We start from the raw sequence: 18,388 nt of genomic DNA on the forward strand, positions 1-18,388 counted from the left end.
CACCAACGTTCCGCCGCACGACGGTTCCGGGGCCGGGCCGGGCCTGAGGGGAGGGCGCGGCCTGAGCTCGTCCTGCCCTGCTCGGACGTTCTCCTAAACTCAGGTTGCGATCATAAATAGATCCACAATCAACTCTCCCATGTGTTATTTTGTCCCTATCCTGCTCGGATAATGAAGGAAAACAACGCTGAGTTCAGCAAAGGCTCGCATGTAATTGTACATTTCTGTGATGGTGCACGGAATCTGGTGTAAATTCACATTTTGCTTCCTAAGAACTTCAGCATTCAACTCAGCAATATTTAATGCCACAAAAAGTGGCGGATAAACGATATAAAGGTGAGGGTGAGAATGTAATTTGCCTCAAGGGCAGCTTGGCCAGGCCTGGCTGTCACACACACGCACTGCCCACAGAGGTTCCATCCTGCCTGACCTTGACATTAGCAAGAAAACTCTGTCACAGCAAACACATAGAGAAACAGAGTCACTCAGTTATGTGCAAGCTTTTAATGATCTCTAAAAGATGTTTTTTTTCCTTAGCTTCAGAACAGTAACTCCGACTGGGAGATGTTGGCAACCTGTGGCATCTGCAGATAGACCGAGTTCCAGAAGGTCACGAACCGGGATCTCAGGTCTTGTTTCACGGATTTCTTGCTCATATCGTCGTTGATATCCAGGTAGTACTTGCTGTTCTCAGTGTAGGCTGGCCAGGAAACGGGCACGTCTGAATTCCCTTTGTTGGGATCACTGGGGAAAAAGGATACAGAGAAGCTCAGTTTTGAAGTTTTTGGAAGGAGCCCTGTCTGGTCAAGTTAGACTTTAAGTGAGAGGAAAGAGAGAATCTGACAGAGGCACAAGCAAAAGGGATTCTGCCTGCCAGGAGTGAGTTGATGACCTGCAGTTTCCTCCCTCCACACCCCCACTGGCATCATCCCAGCTTCACATAGAACTTAATCTCTGTGTGAACATCAGGATTCAGGAATAAGAAATACAGACATGGAACACCCTGATTTTGAGAATGATCCTGAAAAGTTACTGGGCAAAACCAGCAGCCTGAAGGGCTGCATCAAGCCCCAAATGTGGAATGGAAATCACTCACCCAGTCGTGGCAAAATTGGTCCAGTAAGCAATCATGGCCTTTGAGACAGTCCTGTGCTTGGGCCAGTAGCCCAGGGGGGTGGCAAAGGGCTTCCCAAACACGTACTGCAGGTCATCAGCATGGTCTGCCCCGACCCAGCTGGGGTAGACGGGCATGCGGGACAGCTGGGAGAACACGTAGCTGTAGGTCTTGCCACTGCTGGGAGAGAGAAGAGCCTGGCTGAGCAGCTGTGAGGGGACAGCAGACCCTCTTAAGGCACTCCTCAGCCCCCAGGTTGGCTTTGGGCTCCTGCCAGGGCTGAGCTGCTCACTTGGCATTCTGCACGTGCAGGTCCAGTGCCTTCTGTGTGGGGATCAGGAAGATGTAGTCAGTCATCAGGTCCACCACTGTCTTCTTCACAACCTCCTGAGAGGGTTTGTCACCCCAGCTCTGGGTGTAGATGTTGAAGGTGGCATTGGCTCCAGCCTCGCCCCTGTCCACGGTGAGGCCTTTGACCAATTTGTACACCTCATCCCTGGAATGACAAGTGATATGAATTAATTACTGACCAGCAGCCTAAACAGGGCAGGGCTCTTGTCTGGTCCTTTCTCCTGAAGGCTCTGGACTGGGCAACAAAAGGCCTGGGCAGCCAGGCTCACAGTGACATCCTGTTTTGATGGCCATGCCTTGTCCAGTGCAGTGTAATCTGTGGGGTTTGTGAGCTGAATTAAGAGCAGGTGCTCCTGTTGGGGTCTAAGGGCACGTGGCACTCACGCAGTGACTTTCACCAGCGGGCGGTTGATGGCCGGTACATCCACACCGGCAAAGATGTGCCCGTCCATGTCATTGACCCCGGCCACGTAGTCGATGTCGGCAGCGTTGGCAAAGAGCTTCTCTGGCACGTCTGGGAGGAAATCCCCATCAACCACAGGAGAGAGGGCCAGGGTGTGCACCAGGGGCACTGCAGGAGACACGAGTGGAGTGTGTTAGATGGTGGGGAACACCACCTAACACCAGATGTGTGGTCTGGCATATCCCATGACTCAAAGAGCTCAAGAAAGAACAGGCTGAGGTGAATGATAGCTTGAGCAGTGACTTTAGTATGGGCTGGATGTCACCCCAATGCAGGGTAAACCTCATAGCTATGGCTGAAGAAGAGCAAGAGATCTGTCAGGCAAATACCACCTGGTAGCATCCACAAATCCTCTCCTCCTGTAAATCCCTTCCCAAAAAGCCCATCCAACACAGGAAAGAGCTTAACTTCTCATCCCACCTGGCCATGCTGTTCTGACTGTCAGAACAGCCAGCCCTAGAGTGTGCAGTTGCACAGCAGTGTTTCGGCCACTTTCTATTCCGACCAAGGCTAAATGCTGTGTTTTGTGACCAGGAGAATCTTCTTGAGAAAGGAATCTCCACAGGCACAAAATCGGCAGTGTTACTACACTCCACCCAGCGACTGAAATAGAAATAGCAGGGATGTGATCTTTTCTGTTTTTTTGTCTACAAGCTGTTTTCTGGAATTATTCTTGCTGCTTTCACTGAAGAGGAAGCCCAAAGCATTGCTCTGAGGCCAATGCAGGGTCACTGGATAATCCCTCTGCCACTACTGCCATTGCATGGTGGGCAGTGTTCACCTGGTGCAATGAGCATCTGCCTATGAAATGTGACTGCAAGAGCTCTCATTAATGTCCCTTTGGACATTTAGACATTAATTTTCCCTTTAGGGGAGAAGAGTACAAGCACTGCTTCAACATTCCAGGAAATTCCTTCAAAGTCCTGCCAGGAGCTTGAGGAGTCCAGAGTGGCAGATGGGCCACATCAGGGCTGGGGGACTTACTGGGCAGGTTGGTGAGCTGCAGGTGGTAGGCCAGGGTCAAGGTTTTGGGGTCAGAGCTGCGCAGGCAGTTGGCCAAGATGGTGGTGTTGTCTGTGGAGCAGCCCACCTTTTCTCCAAGCTGCAGGAAAAGAGAGAGAGAAACATCCAGGCATGAGCTCCAAGAGCCAGGGGTTATTCTTGTAGAGGCAAAGCTGTGGGTGGTTTCAATCTCAAAGCAGCGAATTTCCCAAGCTCTGTTGGGCACAGCCCCTGCCCAATCCCTTCCTACCCATGCCCTCCTCTAGGGAATTGCTTTTTGGGTTTTTATAGTTTTCCAGGCACAATTTACACGTTACCTTTTCAGCCCAGAGCAGTGGGTCCCTCTGGATGGCCCAGCTGCAGAGCCCGACACCGCTCTGGCTGATGGCTCTCTTGAACAGGCCCTTGTTCTTTGGGGACAGTGTCTGAGGGGACAACAGAAACAAGAGAGCTTTGGGTACAAACTCCTGAGGAGACCATGGCCTGCCAGACCCGGTGGATGGCCTTGCAGGTTGTGCACCTGACCCAGGGAAACTGCCAGGTGTTGTGGTGTTCAAGAGCATAGGAGCTGGAGTTCAAAAGTGAGAGTTGAGAAGAGGAGCAGAGGAGGGGGACATGGCAAGTCAAGGCTGTTTCTTCACAGGACACGTGGCTGCGGTGGTGTGGCTGATGAAGCTGGAGAAGGAGGAGCAGCTACCATGCACTGAGGCTGAGCGTGGCTGTCCTGGCCAGGGCAGCACGTTCATGGGGCAGCAGGTGGGGAGGAAAGCAGGTGAGTGCAAGGGGTCCCTCTCTGGGACTGACAGAGAAGGGGCTCTGATCACAACCAGCAAGGACAATTCACCTGCAGGGAGACACTGGTGGCACCGGCCGATTCCCCAAAGATGGTGATGTTGTCTGGGTCACCCCCAAAGGCCTTGATGTTCCTCTTCACCCAGGCAATGGCCATGTGCTGGTCCTTGAGGCCGTAGTTCCCTGAGGGACAGACACCACCCCCAGTGAGCAGGGCACGCAAAGCTGTCAAAGCGCCCCTGGGCAGGCCCCCGAGGGATCAGCCCCGGTACCTGGCAGGTTTTGGTCCCCGGTGCTCAGGAAGCCCAGCGGCCCCAGGCGGTAGTTGATGGTCACTACGATGACGTTTCCCCGCACGGCGATCTCCTCCCCATCGTACAGGTAATTGTCCAGGAAATTGGCGCCCTGGCTGCCTCCCACCAGGAAAGCGCCGCCGTAAATATAAACCATCACAGGCAGCTTGGTGGAGACTGGGAGGAGAGGAACAGGAGCAGAGTGAGCCCCCACTGCAGGAGCTGCAAGGTGCTGCCCCTGCATCCCCTCACCCCTTCCCTGAGCACTTCTCCACTGCCCTGGGCAGGACTTGATGTTCTGCAGGAAAATCCTTGCTCTGCTCAAGAGGCTGAGCCTCCCAGCAGGGTGAACGTGAGGGACGTTGTCTGACACAGTTCCCACCTTTCTCCCTGAAAATCACTGCTCAGCACCTGCCCACTGTGGAACACAACTGCTGAGAGAGGCTCCAGCACAATCTGTGCACACAAGGCAGGGGGGACTGTCCTGCCCATGTCCCTTCCCAGCACATACTCTGTCTCCTCCCTTGAGGGATCCAGATGTTCAGGTAGAGACAGTCCTCACTCCCACGGATGTCAGTCTGTGTCAGCCTCATCTGCATGCAGCGTGGTTTGAATGTTGTTGTTTCCAACGTTCCTGAGAGGAGAAAGAGAAGACAGCATGTCCTGGTTAAGGGCATCAGCTCCATTCTCTGATTGCAAGGTGTCTGCTCACTCTTCCTTTCCTCTCTGAGCCCAGTGCAGTGGCAGCAAAACCTCCCCAGCCATTGTGACCAGTCTGAGTAATGTGTTTTACCATTTCCCACGTGTATGAGATTAAAGAGAGGGAAGTGAAAATAAAACCAGATACCAAATGCATTCAACAGTTGGGTCTTACCATCCCAGCCAGGATGAGGTTCAGGATCTTGCAGTCTCTTTGGAGGGGCAGCAAAGGGAATCCCTCTGAAGATGTCAACGTAGTTTCCAAAGAGTCCCAGTTTCTTATTCTCACCTTTCACAAATCCTCCCTCGGTGAGCACCACCCCCAGCTGCAGGTGGTACCATGGAGAAGAGAAAAGCCATTACTCTGTCCTTCATTACTCTGGTTTCCCACACTGCCAGATATTCACATCCCACCCTCCCCATCCTTGCCCTTGCTCCCTTGTGGAAAGCCCACAGGAGCCACTGGAGCTGTGCCTGTGCTGGTGTCCTGCAGGCACCCTTTGGAGCAGACAGGCAGCAGCAATTGCCCCACAATCCCAAAGAGAAATGGCAGGAGGAGAAAACCTTCAGCCTCAGGGTGCAAAGGCAGCCTGTGTACTTACAGTGGCAGCCCAGGCTACCCCGAGGTAGGAGCCCAGGGCCAAGCCCAGGAGGTACCAGCGAGCCATGGTGAGGGCAGTGCTGAGCAGACTGTCCCAGCTGGAGAGCTGTGCTTATATAGCCAGGAGTGCAGCTGTGTGCCAATGCCAGGGCCAGGCAGGGCTGGGAGGTGAAGCAGGGCAGCCTTCACACCCTTGTCCTTCAGTAGCCTGAGGCCAGTCCATGGCTGAGTTAGAAGGACATGGCTGTGTGAGAGCCCTGCAGGTGCTGCTTCTGTGTGATGGAGGCCAAACAAAAGGAAATTTCTCAGTTCTAGAAAATTCCAATGAAATTAAACCAAATGGAGTCTTGAGAAGCCTCATTCATGCACAGGGGGCTGAAATCATATTAAGCTATGCAGTAGAACATATTATCACTAACCTATAAGAAGCCTTGTACTTGTAACATACTGAGGAATGCAAAAGATTGAAAATTACAGCAAGCCTTAGAGCTGATTCCATCCATCATCAGCTAGATTGGTCATCAAGTTCATCCATAATCCAGAATTTCTGCTTCCATTTCATTGTCACATCTGTCAGAAGACTTGAAGTTTCCTTCCTCCTCCCATGTCTGTGGCTCATGGCAGCTGCTCTTTGTCATCTCCACTGCTTGTTGTGTTTGTCAGAGAGGGAAAGGAATGGACAAACAATAAAATGGATACTAGCAAAAGCTTTCAAATTTCTCTGTAACAGAAAATTAATCTGTCAATGTGCAATACTTTCCCACATTTAATCACTGGTAGAGCTGGTAGAGCATCTGTTGATAAGAGAAGCAAACAAGGAAAGGATTCATGTGCATTTTATGGTGAAATGAGAGTTTTCACAGGAACATGCAAAATGGAGTTTGTGTTCCAGATTTCTAAAAATGGACTCAGCCAGGTGAGCAATGGCTTGGTTTAACTTTGGCCCAACCTCCCTTGGTCACACACTGGAACCATAAAAGACTCTCATGGCACCTCTGAAGAAAGAAAATTCAAATTTAAATAAACCCCAAATCTTCAAAACTACATCCATTTGCACACTGACAGAGGAGCTCTGCCCTGGGTGGCAAAAAACCCTCCAGCACTTGAGACTGATGTGTATGAAATGTGCTGGAAAGGTGAAATGTGTTGGAAAGGTGAAATGTGTTGGAAAGGCTTCTCCCTCTGCATTTCTCTCCTGGAGCACCTGCAGCTATCCAGTGGGTCAGGGGCAAAGCAAGAGGCAACTGCAGGTACCAACTCAATCTGGAAATTTCTTTTTCTTTAAAAAGTCCCAGTGAAGGCCAGCACTGAGAAAATGAAAGATGTTTATTGTGGGAGATCTCCCAGGTTGTTCTTCTGGCAAAGGCAATTGTGGCCAGGAGGACACAGGAGCACATGGCATCAATCCTGGGAAACCCTGCCCTTGGCTCCAGCCCTGTGGAAGCAGGCAGGAGGATTGTTCTACTGCAGAAGTTCTCTGACCCTGGCTCTCCCCAGGGTTGGGCTCCCCATCCTCCAGCCTCTCTGCATAGAGGACCTTGACACACACACCAGGGTCCCATCCCCTGTGACACCCCGTGCTCTCCTGCCACCTTCCACAGCACAGTCCCAGTGTGCCACACCAGCTCTGGCTTCTCCACATCAGCCAGGCCAGTGGGGCAGCTCCAGCACTGCTGAGCCCCCCCTGCTCTCCTCACAGGGTACCAGGGTCTGGACAGGCCAGGTCTAGTGTATGGTGTGTGGATGGGAACATGTGATGGACAAGGTTTGTGGAAAGTTGTGCTCTTTGTCCTGCCCTGCTCAGAGCTGCAGCTCCTCTGCCCAATCCAGCCCAAGCTCTGCCCTAACACCAGTGGGGAATCACCACCCCTCTCACTATAAGGCTGGGAAGTGGCAAAGAACACAGCAACAAAACTTCTTTCAGGTAGTAAGAAAGACCAATTTATTGAAAAGTCATGGCATTTATACAAGAGAGATTGTGAAAAACAAAGTAGAAAAGACTCATTGGTCAAAGAAGGCAACACTTATTTTAAAACATGCTTTCTGCAAAATATTATGAGACTCACGGCTCAGTGGTGAACACCAGGTGTCTATTTGTGGTTTTTTTCCTTCCCTTGTTTTGTGTCTGAGAAAGATTCCCAGCCTGGGAAAGATTCAAGTTGGAGCTGAGAAAAGTCAACAGTCTGGGAAAAAACTGGATTAGGCTCCTCCACGAGCCTTCAGCAGTGTCCACACACCCCCATGGATTTATTCTGTCCTGTCGGTTCCTGAGCAATGTCAGTGCACGACAAACAACAGGTCAGGACTGGTTTGCATTCACCTGTTGCAACTATAGATCTCTAGGACCTGGTTGGCATTAACAGGAACCTTAATGATAACACAGGGAAATCCAGAGGACAGGCCAGGGCTGGGGCTGTCCTGCCTGGGCTCACAGGGAAATGAGGGAAAACAACCCCAGGACCAACAACTGGCAGAGCAGGGAGAGACTGGACCCCAGCTGCCAGCAGCTTCCCTGGGACTTCGGGGTGTCACAGCAGGGGAAGACACATTGCCCACACAATGGATGTCCTTTCCTGCCTGACCTTAATGTTGGCAAGAAAATCCTGCCATGGCAAAAAAAAAAAAAAAAGAGAACCAGAGTCACTCAGTTACAAGCAAGGCTTTAATGAATTATCTTCAAAAGGTTCAGAACAGTAACTCCGACTGGGAGATGTTGGCAACCTGTGGCATCTCCAGATAGTCTGAGTTCCAGAATGACACATACTCTGATCTCAGGTCCTGTTTCACAGAGTTCTTGCTCATCTTGTCGTTGATATCCAGGTAGTACTTGTTCTTGCTGGTGTAGGCTGGCCAGGAAACGGGCACGTCTGAATTCCCTTTGTTGGGATCACTGGGGAAAAAGGAGGCACAGAAGCTCAGTTTTATCAGGGCAGCCTGGGGATGCAGTTTAAGTGTGTGACTATGCAGAGTGTTTGACAGGGACAATGGGAATTCTGCCTCCCAGGAGTCTCCTCTTTCCATTCTCACTAGCATCATCCCTAGCTCCACTCAGGAACTTAGGTCCTGCCTGAACATCAGGATTCGGGAGTAAACCTCATCAAGTGGAAGCAGAGATCATAAGTCATGAAAATGCCTCTGCTCTCCCCAAGTGTGGTATGGATGAGGAGAACACAGAGCAAACTCCAGCCCTGTGAGACACAGAGCCCTGCTCACAACACAAACACAGAGAACTTCTGGGAATGATCCTGAAAAGTTATTGAGCAAAACCAGCAGCCTGAAGGGCTGCATCAAGCCACAGATCACTCACCCAGTCGTGGCAAAATTGGTCCAGTAAGCAATCATGGCCTTTGAGACAGTCCTGTGCTTGGGCCAGTAGCCCAGGGGGGTGGCAAAGGGCTTCCCAAACACGTACTGCAGGTCATCAGCATGGTCTGCCCCGACCCAGCTGGGGTAGACGGGCATGCGGGACGGCTGGGAGAACACGTAGCTGTAGGTCTTGCCACTGCTGGGAGAGAGAAGAGCCTGGCTGAGCAGCTGTGAGGGGACAGCAGACCCTCTTAAGGCACTCCTTAGCCCCCAGGTTGGCTTTGGGCTCCTGCCAGGGCTGAGCTGCTCACTTGGCATTCTGCACGTGCAGGTCCAGTGCCTTCTGTGTGGGGATCAGGAAGATGTAGTCAGTCATCAGGTCCACCACTGTCTTCTTCACAACCTCCTGAGAGGGTTTGTCACCCCAGCTCTGGGTGTAGATGTTGAAGGTGGCATTGGCTCCAGCCTCGCCCCTGTCCACGGTGAGGCCTTTGATCAATTTGTACACCTCATCCCTGGAATGACAAGTGATATGAATTAATTACTGACCAGCAGCCTCAGCAGTGCAGGGCTCTTGCCTGGTCCTTTCTCCTGAAGGCTCTGGACTGGGCAACAAAAGGCCTGGGCAGCCAGGCTCACAGTGACATCCTGTTTTGATGGCCATGCCTTGTCCAGTGCAGTGTAATCTGTGGGGTTTGGGAGCTGCATTAAGAGCAGGTGCTCCTGTTGGGGTCTAAGGGCACGTGGCACTCACGCAGTGACTTTCACCAGCGGGCGGTTGATGGCCGGTACATCCACACCGGCAAAGATGTGCCCGTCCATGTCATTGACCCCGGCCACGTAGTCGATGTCGGCAGCGTTGGCAAAGAGCTTCTCTGGCACGTCTGGGAGGAAATCCCCATCAACCACAGGAGAGAGGGCCAGGGTGTGTACCAGGGGCACTGCAGGAGACACGAGTGGAGTGTGTTATGTTAGATGGTGAGGAAACACAGATGTGTGGTCTGGAATATCCCAAGAACAGGCTTAGGTGGGCAGTGTTCATCTGGTGACATGTGTAGCTGTTGACAGAAATGCGACTGCAAGAGCTGTCCTTAATGTGCCTTTTCTGTAAAGCACAAACATCATCTTAACACACCTGGGAGTTAACACAGTGTCCTGGGTTTGGGGAGTCCAGAGTGGCAGATGGGCCACATCAGGGCTGGGGGACTTACTAGGCAGGTTGGTGAGCTGCAGGTGGTAGGCCAGGGTCAAGGTTTTGGGGTCAGAGCTGCGCAGGCAGTTGGCCAAGATGGCAGTGTTTTCCGTGGAGCAGCCCACCTTTTCTCCAAGCTGCAGGAAAAGAGAGAAACATCCATGAGATCCAAGAGCCAGGGGTTATTCTTGTAGAGGCAAAGCTGTGGGTAGTTTCAATCTCAAAGCAGCAAATTTCCCAAGCTCTGTTGGGCACAGCCCCATACCAATCCCTTCCTAGCCATGCCCTCCTCTAGGGAATTGCTTTTTGGGTTTTTATAGTTTTCCAGGCACAATTTACACGTTACCTTTTTGGCCCAGAGCAGTGGGTCCCTCTGGATGGCCCAGCTGCAGAGCCCGACACCGCTCTGGCTGATGGCTCTCTTGAACAGGCCCTTGTTCTTTGGGGACAGTGTCTGGGGGGACAACAGAAACAAGAGAGCTTTGGGTACAAACTCCTGAGGAGACCATGGCCTGCCAGAGCCGGTGGATGGCCTTGCAGGTTGTGCACCTGACCCAGGGAAACTGACAGGTGTTGTGGTGTTCAAGAGCATAGGAGCTGGAGTTCAAAAGTGAGAGTTGAGAAGAGGAGCAGAGGAGGGGGACATGGCAAGTCAAGGCTGTTTCTTCACAGGACACGTGGCTGCAGTGGTGTGGCTGATGAAGCTGGAGAAGGAGGAGCAGCTACCATACACTGAGGCTGAGCATGGCTGTCCTGGCCAGGGCAGCACGTTCATGGGGCAGCAGGTGGGGAGGAAAGCAGGTGAGTGCAAGGGGTCCCTCTCTGGGACTGACAGAGAAGGGGCTCTGATCACAACCAACAAGGACAATTCACCTGCAGGGAGACACTGGTGGCACCGGCCGATTCCCCAAAGATGGTGATGTTGTCTGGGTCACCCCCAAAGGCCTTGATGTTCCTCTTCACCCAGGCAATGGCCATGTGCTGGTCCTTGAGGCCGTAGTTCCCTGAGGGACAGACAGCACCCCCAGTGAGCAGGGCACGCAAAGCTGTCAAAGCGCCCCTGGGCAGGCCCCCGAGGGATCAGCCCCGGTACCTGGCAGGTTTTGGTCCCCGGTGCTCAGGAAGCCCAGCGGCCCCAGGCGGTAGTTGACGGTCACTACGATGACGTTTCCCCGCACGGCGATCTCCTCCCCATCGTACAGGTAATTGTCCAGGAAATTGGCGCCCTGGCTGCCTCCCACCAGGAAAGCGCCGCCGTAAATATAAACCATCACAGGCAGCTTGGTGGAGACTGGGAGGAGAGGAACAGGAGCAGAGTGAGCCCCCACTGCAGGAGCTGCAAGGTGCTGCCCCTGCATCCCCTCACCCCTTCCCTGCTCCACTGCCCTGGGTAGGACTTGATGTTCTGCAGGAAAATCCTTGCTCTGCTCAAGAGGCTGAGCCTCCCAGCAGGGTGAACGTGAGGGACGTTGCCTGACACTGTTCCCACCTTTCTCCCTGAAAATCACTGCTCAGCACCTGCCCACTGTGGAACACAACTGCTGAGAGAGGCTCCAGCACAATCTGTGCACACAAGGCAGGGGGGACTGTCCTGCCCATGTCCCTTCCCAGCACATACTCTGTCTCCTCCCTTGAGGGATCCAGATGTTCAGGTAGAGACAGTCCTCACTCCCACGGATGTCAGTCTGTGTCAGCCTCATCTGCATGCAGCGTGGTTTGAATGTTGTTGTTTCCAATGTTCCTGAGAGGAGAAAGAGAAGACAGCATGTCCTGGTTAAGGGCATCAGCTCCATTCTCTGATTGCAAGGTGTCTGCTCACTCTTCCTTTCCTCTCTGAGCCCAGTGCAGTGGCAGCAAAACCTCCCCAGCCAATGTGACCAGTCTGAGTAATGTGTTTTACCATTTCCCACGTGTATGAGATTAAAGAGAAGGAAGTGAAAATAAAACCAGATACCAAATGCATTCAACAGTTGGGTCTTACCATCCCAGCCAGGATGAGGTTCAGGATCTTGGAGAGTCTTTGTGGGGGCAGCAAAGGGAATCCCTCTGAAGATGTCAACGTAGTTTCCAAAGAGTCCCAGTTTCTTATTCTCACCTTTCACAAATCCTCCCTCGGTGAGCACCACCCCCAGCTGCAGGTGGTACCATGGAGAAGAGAAAAGCCATTACTCTGTCCTTTATTACTCTGGTTTCCCACACTGCCAGATATTCACATCCCACCCTCCCCATCCTTGCCCTTGCTCCCTTGTGGAAAGCCCACATTAGCCACTGGAGCTGTGCCTGTGCTGGTGTCCTGCAGGCACCCTTTGGAGCAGACAGGCAGCAGCAATTGCCCCACAATCCCAAAGAGAAATGGCAGGAGGAGAAAACCTTCAGCCTCAGGGTGCAAAGGCAGCCTGTGTACTTACAGTGGCAGCCCAGGCTACCCCGAGGTAGGAGCCCAGGGCCAAGCCCAGGAGGTACCAGCGAGCCATGGTGAGGGCAGTGCTGGGCAGACTGTCCCAGCTGGAGAGCTGTGCTTATATAGCCAGGAGTGCAGCTGTGTGCCAATGCCAGGGCCAGGCAGGGCTGGGAGGTGAAGCAGGGCAGCCTTCACACCCTTGTCCTTCAGTAGCCTGAGGCCAGTCCATGGCTGAGTTAGAAGGACATGGCTGTGTGAGAGCCCTGCAGGTGCTGCTTCTGTGGGATGGAGGCCAGACCTCCCCAGGTATCTTTTCTGTTTTCCACGTGGCCACCATCCTGATCAGACTGCACTTCCCACACTGAGAGGGATTTGGGAATGCAACTTCTCTGTTATTCTCCCTCTCTAGTGTATTTCCAGCTCATTTGGATGCTTGCCTCTCTCTTGGGAGCTTGTTGAGCTTCCTAGAGGACTCATTAGCCAGTTATTATGATAATGTATACACCCATTTATCCACAGCATTGGAGCACAATTTCTTCCAGGTCTGGAGAGCAGCATCCAGTGGTTTAGTTGAGATTTCTTAATCACAAAGATGGCATTGTGAGGGTGACAGATCCTGCTGAGGCAAATCAATTTGTTACCCCAAAACCGGGAACTCTTATGTCTCTCTCTAGGAAATAGGGAAGGGATCAGGTTTGCACTCTGCCTGTGGCTCAAACAAGACATGGGACTGTCACTGGATCATGTGAAAATGAAGTTTGTGCTCCAGATTCCAGAAGAGAAATGACTTAGCTGAGTGACCAATGTGTTCATTTAGTTTTGGCCTAGAGGCAATGCAAGAGGAAAATACCATGAAGATTTTTTTTTTTTTTTTAAAGTGCATATGAAGGCCAGCAGTGAGAAAATGAAAGATGTTTCTTGTGGGAGATCTCCCACATTGTTCTTCTGGCAAAGCCAGTCAGAGTCAGTGGGGACACAGGAACATATGGCATAGATTCCTGGCAGAAAGCCAGATTTGCTGCACCCCAGGATGTGTGGGGTGTGCTGGGGGACACAGTGCTCTTCACCAAATCCTCAGGTCCCCTCACCTCAAGTGGACTTTTGCTGGAGTGGGCACTGCCAGGCAGTTTCTCCCTGTGAATAAAGCAGAACAAGGCAGCAGCTTCAGCAGGTGAAGGTCTCCAGTCTATCTCCCCCCTGTTCCTGAGCTCTCCCTTCCCCATGGGGATCCAGCATGTGGGACATTTCTGGCACAGCTGAGCCCTGTGCCCCCCGTTGCTCTGGGGTGTCTGAGTCAGGGTTGGTGGCACATCTGTGTATGTTTTACAGCTGCTGCTCTTCCTCCTGCTCATCCCAGCGAGGTGGGAGCTGGGTGTGCTCCTCCTGTGAGAGTTCTGGGATGGGGTAGAAACAGAACCAGCCCCAAATACCCAGGAGCCAGCCTTCCCCAAAAAATCACAAGCCTGGCTTAAAAGTTGTGATTAATAATAAAATAACTGTTTTCAGCCTGTAGGGTGCAGCAGTAGCACATTTCGATGGAAACAAAGAATACCAGCTTGAAAGGGATCTCAAGGATCCTCAATCTCCCTTGGCAAAAGCCTGGTCTAGATATGACAGTCCAGCAGATCTGAGAAGTGTCCAGTGTTGGGGAATCCACCTCTTCCCTGGGGAAATTATTCCAATGACTGATTGCTCTCACTGTAAAACTGTCCTCTAGCATCCAATTGTAATCTCCCCAGGAGTAACTTGTAACCATTACCTCTCATTTTCTCCATGTGACCTCTCCCAAAGTGAGTGTTTGTAGCCACACTTGAAACATTTGAACGTGGTGATAAGTTCTCCTTTTCAGGTGGGCTGACATTGAAGTTCTAGAACTCACCTGAGTATTGTCAGACCTGAGGGAAGACTCCCAGAGCTGTGAAAGCAGGTGGCAGCACAGGACAGGGAAATGCTTTAAAAGGAGACACCCCTGGCACTCCTTATACAGCAACAATAACCCAGGTGAGCTTAAGGGGAAAGTCTCTGGGTTGTGCTATGGCTCCTTCTTTTCTATCTCCTAGGGAAGAGCAGTAGTGTCAGGATGTACTCCAAAACCCTGTTCCCTCTGGGAACAGGTTGTTTGTGTGTCCACAGTTCCTGAGCTCCCCTTCCTTCTGGACTTACTTTTTATGCTGTATTTAATCCAGGGGAAGGCTGCATCTCTCTTATAGATACTGGAGCACTCACTGGGCTGAGAGATTCCCCAAATGTGGCATGAGCTCTCCATAAATTCTGAACACTTATTTTTCCCTATGATTTCATGGTATTCTTGGAAGTCTGGGCTCTGAGTGGAGTGGAATGCCATTAGAGGAACTAATACATCTCCTAGCTGAGGTCTGGCTGCAGTTTCTTTTTTACTTTTTATTCTATGGAGCTGTTATACTGATCCTGTGTTTCACCTCAAGCAGGAAACAAAACATTTATGGAAAAGGGCTATGATATAAAAATATGGTGGAGTGGCCAAAGCTGTCAGGAGTAAAAACATTGCATCCAACTGCCCTCTGTTAATAGCTTGCATCTTTTTTTTTCCAGGAACAGGGACATTCAAAGTGCCTGGCAAGGGGCTTCCAGATTATTGGAAGTCTTGGTTACAGAGAGCAGAAACCCTTTCTGAAAATAGCTTTCTTAGGGGAACCCTGTTCCAGTGTAAACCAGAATGGACTGTTCAGTTCTCATCTATACCAGTAAAAATCCCTATCAGCCCCGTGCAATGCCCAGATAGTGGAGAGTAGAATATGCTTCATTTCCTTCCACATTGTGTTCTCTACTATTAGCAATGTTTCACAGTATTAAGTACCCAAACTACAACACTTTTTTACACTTTTTATTATTGCTCCCCTTCAAAGAAACTTTGTCCTTATTGGGCATTTTCATCCTTGGCTCATGTAACTTCAACTTTTATCTCCCTCCCTTGAGGCGCAGCTTTTCCCCGCTCATCTTTGTAATCTGACATTGTGATTTGTTCACTTGTGTGCTTGTTTTTCTCCTCGAAGAAGATTTGCTGAATCATTGGGGAGGAGGCAAGAGCTTCTAGAGGCAGCTGGTGGCCAGTGATAAAACCATGGCCACATCCAGCCTTCATGGTTTGCAGGTGACAGCTCTTCAGTTGAAAGCTTGAGTGACATTCTCTTCTCAGCTAAGATTGCTGGGCACTTTGGGATTGAGGGAGAGAGGACAAGGAGGTGGTACCCCCAAAAGAGAAATTATTGTTCCTGATGACTACAAAGTTTGTGTTTCTGCAAAATTAATAATGAGAACTTGCAGGCTGGGAGCTAAATCCTGTTGTGGCCTTTTGAAATCATTAGGCACTATGAGTTATTCAAATGCAAAGTATTATCTATCTTGCTGAGTTCTCTACCACCATGGTTGTGGCACTGTGCAGGAGGCACAGGCACATGGCTTTCTGACTTTCCAGCTGTTTCCTTGAATTCCAGGTAATATGAGAAACCTCAGCTGTCTCATGCACACTCACTCTGAAACCCGAGGTCTTCTGCTCTGTCAGCTCTGCCTTTAAGAATATGAGTTTTGTGCTGATCTCATAAGTATCATTCAGAAATAAAGTCTTACCAATAGTACATGATACTTCTCTTAAGAGAAGAGTTTCAGCTTGGTTCACAAACAATGCTGCAAAGTCCAGTTCACCTGAGTGCCATTTCTCATTGTCCTACTGAGTTCTATTTCTTCTTGTACTATTCAAATTTGGGCAAATATTTTGAATACGTAGACTGGCAGATCCCAATGCAGAGACCTTGCTTTGATGCTTTATGGGGTTTTTCATGATGCCACTCCAGTTTATTGGTGTGCATGTGCAGGAATTCTCCCTTGCTCTTATCTGCAGGTCTTGAAGCTGCTACAGGCTGGATCTAAATAAGGAGCTGGGGCAGGGATGTCTGACTGACACACTGCTTCACCATGTCCATGCTCTCAGGATGGGGCCCTTTCAGGAACAGGAATGCTCTGTCATCTCCAACTTCCTCTTCCTCAACTGAGACAAGAGATAACTGCTACTTTATAAAGAGAAAAAAACCAGTGAATTTGACCACTGCTAAAAATCCCACCAAAACTCCTAATATAGATGAGCCTGGGATGCAAGATAAAGTCCCATGGCTTTAAAATTATTCAAGAGGAAGGCAGAATCAACGGAGATGAGTTTTTAAACCCCTTGCTCTTCATGAGGAAGCCTTGAACATCAGAATTGTGTTGGCTGGTGCTGAACGTGGCTATTGGAACTTGCTGAGGAGCCCTTGATGCACAGAGGAATTAAATGGCTTAGAGGTTGCTCACGACCTGGAGAACTGTAGATTATGGGCTAGAGCAGAATCAGCTGTGAGAAACTCAGCCTGACAGTGGTGCAAAAACCACAGGGCTGTGACTCAACTCATGTAACTTTAGATGCCTGCAGATACTGGGCTCCCTCTCTTCAGGGAGAGAAGTAGGTGCATACAAGGCAAGACTTCAGCCCTGGTTTAGATATCTGCTTTAAGAGCAGAAAAATAGTTTCCTACACAGGTTTCTTATCAGAAAAGGGAGCTTTTGAGTCACCAGGTCACAGCAGAGATCTCCTGACCTGCTGCTGAAGGTTTCCTGCCTCATACCCCATGGAGAGCTGGGGACAGCACTGCACCCAGGCAGCCAAGAATGAGCTCATCCTCCCAGCACAGGGGCAGGGTTTGCATCTCAGTGAAACTCCCAGATACATGCAGGACCCAAGACACCAGCCTGAACCAAAGGTGGTGGGATGCAGGATGAGGGCTATCCATATGGTTTGGATGAGCAGTGACCTGATAAGTGTGGTCTGGCAGGGCAAAGAAACGTGTTAAAGCTGTAGGTGTGACACTGGATCATCCTGCATGACCCAACTTCACCAGGGAAACCAAGCAGAGGATGTGCCCTGCAGGAATCTCTCATTCCCCTCCCTGTCATGCCTGAGGTGTTTGCACAAGGAGCTTGCACACATTCAGGAGACCTCATCCAAACACAGGAAGGTGTCCCTGGTATGATCTTGATTTGCTTATTGCTGCTCTAGGAGAGGATGTGAAGGGGTGTTTGCTGGCTCATGCTTTTGCAGCTCAAATGGAAACAGTCAGGATTTTCCCCCTTCTATTCACTCAGGGGTTTTTACAATTTTTCAGAGACAGAGAAATTATCTGTACACCAAACCTTAGTGACTGGTGCAACTGTGAAGTGGTAGATCCTTGTCCCAAACCTCAGGGAAGAAGCTGCTGTGGGCACTGAAGAGGAGCAGCTCACTCAGTAAGCATTGGAATAGTTTGCTGTAAATCTGACTCACACTGGGCAATGCTCTGAGAAAACCTTCCCCATGCACTTCCTCAGGTCCCAATGCTCACGTTTGCACCTCCCAGGCTGCACTTACCCGGGTTATTTGCATGGATGGTGGCACAGGCAAAGGCTGACAGGCCTTTCCTGCCAATCTGTCTGTTGCTCAGATGAAGTGGTTGGAAAATGCTCACTCTCCAGTTCCCTCTTTGGCTCAGGCACTCTGATAAGGCCTGGGCTGTCCTATCTTGCCCTGGGAGCTGTTCCTCCTCCCTAACAGGCTCCCTTCCCTGGCTGACAGTTAGCAGCCGGCAGTGCTTGATAAACTTATCAGACCAAAGCTGAGCTCAGTGCACACTCAGCTCCTCCCCAGCCCCAGATTTCCCCATTCCTGAGGACTCTCTGCCTGCCTTGCTGGCTGGTGCTGTGAACACAGATCCCCCTTGGGCCCACAGGTCAAAATCAGCCCAAGGAGCAGATTGAGAAGTGCTCAGATTGAAGCAGCACATTCAGAGTGAGGGCATTGAGTGGGATGTTTACAGCATCCATATCCAGCTCTGTCTCTCCCTGCAGTATTATCCACAATATTATCAAAATGCTCTTGTCTGGTTTATCCTCCCTGTGTTGCTGTTCACCCTGTTCCTCTGCTGGTTTTGAGTTTAGTGGGTTTCCTGCAGGGTCTGCCTGCCTGGAGGGCTCTGAGCTCTGGATGAGGGTGCTTGGCTGGATTCAGTTCCTATCACTGTTATTGGTGTCCCAGTTGGTCTGGGCGGTCCAGCCCAGATCAAGGCTCCATTGTGTGAGGTGCTGGATGTGCAAGATAAGGAGGAGCAGTCTCATTCCTGACTATCTTACCGT

At 50.8% G+C, this 18,388-nt stretch overlaps 2 protein-coding genes and 1 long non-coding RNA gene across 12 annotated transcripts; 1 reads left to right on the forward strand and 2 right to left on the reverse strand.

The window, feature by feature from the left end:
- The first annotated feature begins 88 nt into the window (after positions 1–88).
- On the forward strand, positions 89–10,680 carry LOC306811166. The gene is made up of 3 exons (XR_013776618.1): positions 89–336; positions 3,574–3,702; positions 10,486–10,680. It is a non-coding gene; the product is annotated as an uncharacterized lncRNA (long non-coding RNA).
- LOC306811162 (bile salt-activated lipase-like) lies at positions 501–5,601 on the reverse strand. Of its 2 annotated transcripts, XM_079324603.1 has the most exons (11): positions 5,317–5,601; positions 4,890–5,040; positions 4,527–4,649; positions 3,995–4,192; positions 3,775–3,905; positions 3,248–3,355; positions 2,913–3,030; positions 1,850–2,036; positions 1,407–1,610; positions 1,097–1,294; positions 501–744 (listed from the first exon to the last, which is right to left on the reverse strand). In XM_079324603.1, exons 1-11 carry the CDS (start codon positions 5,380–5,382, stop codon positions 540–542), a joined length of 1,689 nt encoding a protein of 562 aa, XP_079180729.1. In that variant the 5' UTR covers positions 5,383–5,601; the 3' UTR covers positions 501–539. The 2 variants fall into 2 exon arrangements, with proteins under 2 accessions (XP_079180729.1, XP_079180728.1); XM_079324602.1 differs by having other exon boundaries at positions 4,527–5,040.
- Positions 7,960–18,081, reverse strand: LOC306811163 (bile salt-activated lipase-like). 9 transcript variants are annotated; one of them, XM_079324611.1, is made up of 12 exons: positions 17,628–18,081; positions 12,222–13,348; positions 11,795–11,945; positions 11,432–11,554; positions 10,907–11,104; positions 10,687–10,817; positions 10,160–10,267; positions 9,833–9,950; positions 9,376–9,562; positions 8,933–9,136; positions 8,623–8,820; positions 7,960–8,205 (listed from the first exon to the last, which is right to left on the reverse strand). In XM_079324611.1, exons 2-12 carry the CDS (start codon positions 12,285–12,287, stop codon positions 8,001–8,003), a joined length of 1,689 nt encoding a protein of 562 aa, XP_079180737.1. In that variant the 5' UTR covers positions 12,288–13,348; positions 17,628–18,081; the 3' UTR covers positions 7,960–8,000. The 9 variants fall into 9 exon arrangements, with proteins under 9 accessions (XP_079180737.1, XP_079180736.1, XP_079180734.1 ...); XM_079324610.1 differs by having other exon boundaries at positions 12,222–14,109; XM_079324608.1 differs by having other exon boundaries at positions 12,222–14,270.
- Positions 18,082–18,388: the final 307 nt, after the last annotated feature.

The sequence above is a fragment of the Erithacus rubecula genome (genome assembly GCF_903797595.1).
Source record: "Erithacus rubecula genome assembly, chromosome: 21".
NCBI lineage: Eukaryota > Metazoa > Chordata > Aves > Passeriformes > Muscicapidae > Erithacus > Erithacus rubecula.